Genomic DNA, 2,153 nt, shown 5'->3' on the forward strand with positions numbered 1-2,153 from the left:
ACTGTGGCGCATGTGCCGCTCTGGCGTGGGAGTTGATGGTGGGGAAGGCTGTGCATATGGGGGAGGGGGGCAGAGGCAACATGGGAAATCCCTTACTTACCTCTTAATGCTGCTGTGAACCTGAAACTGCTCTAAAAAAATAAAGTCTTATTAAGAAAAGAAAAAAAAAAAGGGAAAGAAAAGAAAAAGGAAAAAAAAGGAAAGAAAAGAAAAAAAAGAAAAGAGAAACCCTCACGGTCTGGCGGGGGAAGCATCACAAACTACCAACTGCGTTCTGATGAGCTCAGTGGGCTCCACGGGGCCGGGGGACGGGGAAGGGGTTTGGTAGCGAGGGCTCACAGACGGAGCAATCACTCGGGAACTAAGGGCCCAGGAAGGACCTTGCAAGCTGGCAGGTCAGAGAACAAAGGTATCGAACGAGAGGCGCTCACTTGGGGAGCTGCCTGAGCTTAGTCTGAGCTGAACAGGCAGGCAGGGACATGTCACAAGAGGCAGTCTGACGCTGTGGAAGGATTTTAAACAGAAAGAACTGTAGGATGTTTGAAATAACACATGGAGGAAAGGACCCTGAACCATCTGATTTCTTCAGCTACCAAGAAGGAACAAATGATATATGTCAACAACTCACTGTGTGACAAACTTCCGCTTTTATCTCTTTCAAGGCTCGTTCAGAAAACACGCAACCACAGCTCCGCAGGAAGCAAAACCTGGAGAAATAATCCAATGTGAAGAATGACTTAAATACTAATTTAAAAATTATCGCCCACATTATCAATTAGCATTTGTTCAGTTTCTAAAAAGGCCAAGAACCACAAAGAAAGATGGTTACATTTGATTCCATTAAGAAAAATAATCAGTATGTTCTAAATGTGTACATATAAATTAAAAGCACAAACATAGGCCACAGTCCCATTCCCGCCCCTCTGCAATAAGCCTTTGGAATAAAGTGTCTCCCACAAATAAAAATAAATACATTTTAAAAAACCCCACAAACATAAAAGGACAGAATAGAAACTCAGGAAAAAATATTTTAAACATAGATGCAATTCAGAGTTAAAAAATATTCAAAAAGGTCTTAAAAGGCAATATTAAACAATACAAAAAATGGGCAAAAGGCATTAACATATGGTTCACAAAAGAAATACAAATGGCCAAAGCACATAATGGATGCTTAAACCAAACTATTAATTAAAGAAATGCTTTTCAGAGCGATGACATGTAGTATTTTCCCTATCAGGCAATAATGACGGAGAATGAAGGACCAAGTTGGAAGCCGTCCAAGGAAACAGGCATGCCTGTTGGTGGGAGGGTATGACACTGTACAACATCTTAAGAGGACAATGTGGCAATATCAAGTAAAGCACACTTTTCAGTATTTCTCCTAAAGAAACATGCCCACAAGCGTGCGAATGCAAAAAAACTTGTATTTATGAAGTTGTGTAGCGCAGCATTGCTTATAATGAGGAAAAGGAGCAAACCGCTTAAGGGGTCATCAGCTGGGGAATGGTTAATAAATTATAAATATCCACACGGCTACTAAAAAGAGTAAGGTAAGTCTCCATGCAAGGCCAGGGAAACACGTTTAAATTAGAAAAGCAGGGATAAAAAAGTCACAGTGTATGTATAATATGACTCCATGACTGTGACAAGTACACGTGTATATTTCTATTTGCAGAGGGGAGGGGAGCGTGGTGTGTGTGTTGGTGTTGGGAGGGTCTGGGGGAGAGTTAAACACCAAACAACTCATAATGCTACAACTGAAGACTAGGACTGGTGGGGCGGGGGGCGGGAGCGGGGGTGCGGAGAGGGAAGGGGCAGGGGCGACTTGACATTTGACTTTACACGTTCCTCTAAAAGTGCCACGACAGAAACGTTTGCCAGTTTCCTGGGATTACAGCAGCTGCAGACCGGCCTGACAAACACCCAATTAATAACGCTGCTACATTCATTAAATGTTGTTTAGGACCAAAAGAAATCCTATTTTATGGATGCTTACAACAGTTAGTAATTTAGGAAATTAGGTTTTTCTTTAAATAAAGGCTCAGTGTTTTTATTAGTAATTTCTATTTTTCTATTATGTTTAAATCTTTATTATACAAACTTTACTAAATATATAAATAAATCAATTTTCTAATGGGAAGACCCTATTCACA

General features: G+C 40.8%; 1 protein-coding gene across 1 annotated transcript in view; it reads right to left on the reverse strand.

The window, feature by feature from the left end:
- The window catches only part of RTF2 (replication termination factor 2), a 41,780-nt gene that overhangs the window by 31,277 nt on the left and 8,350 nt on the right, over positions 1–2,153 (reverse strand). The window contains exon 5 of the mRNA XM_011370169.2: positions 629–707. Coding sequence (XP_011368471.1) covers positions 629–707 — 79 coding nt within the window. The remainder of the gene's footprint in view (positions 1–628; positions 708–2,153) is intronic.

Source organism: Pteropus vampyrus, unplaced genomic scaffold (genome assembly GCF_000151845.1).
Source record: "Pteropus vampyrus isolate Shadow unplaced genomic scaffold, Pvam_2.0 Scaffold162, whole genome shotgun sequence".
NCBI classification, from domain to species: Eukaryota; Metazoa; Chordata; class Mammalia; order Chiroptera; family Pteropodidae; genus Pteropus; species Pteropus vampyrus.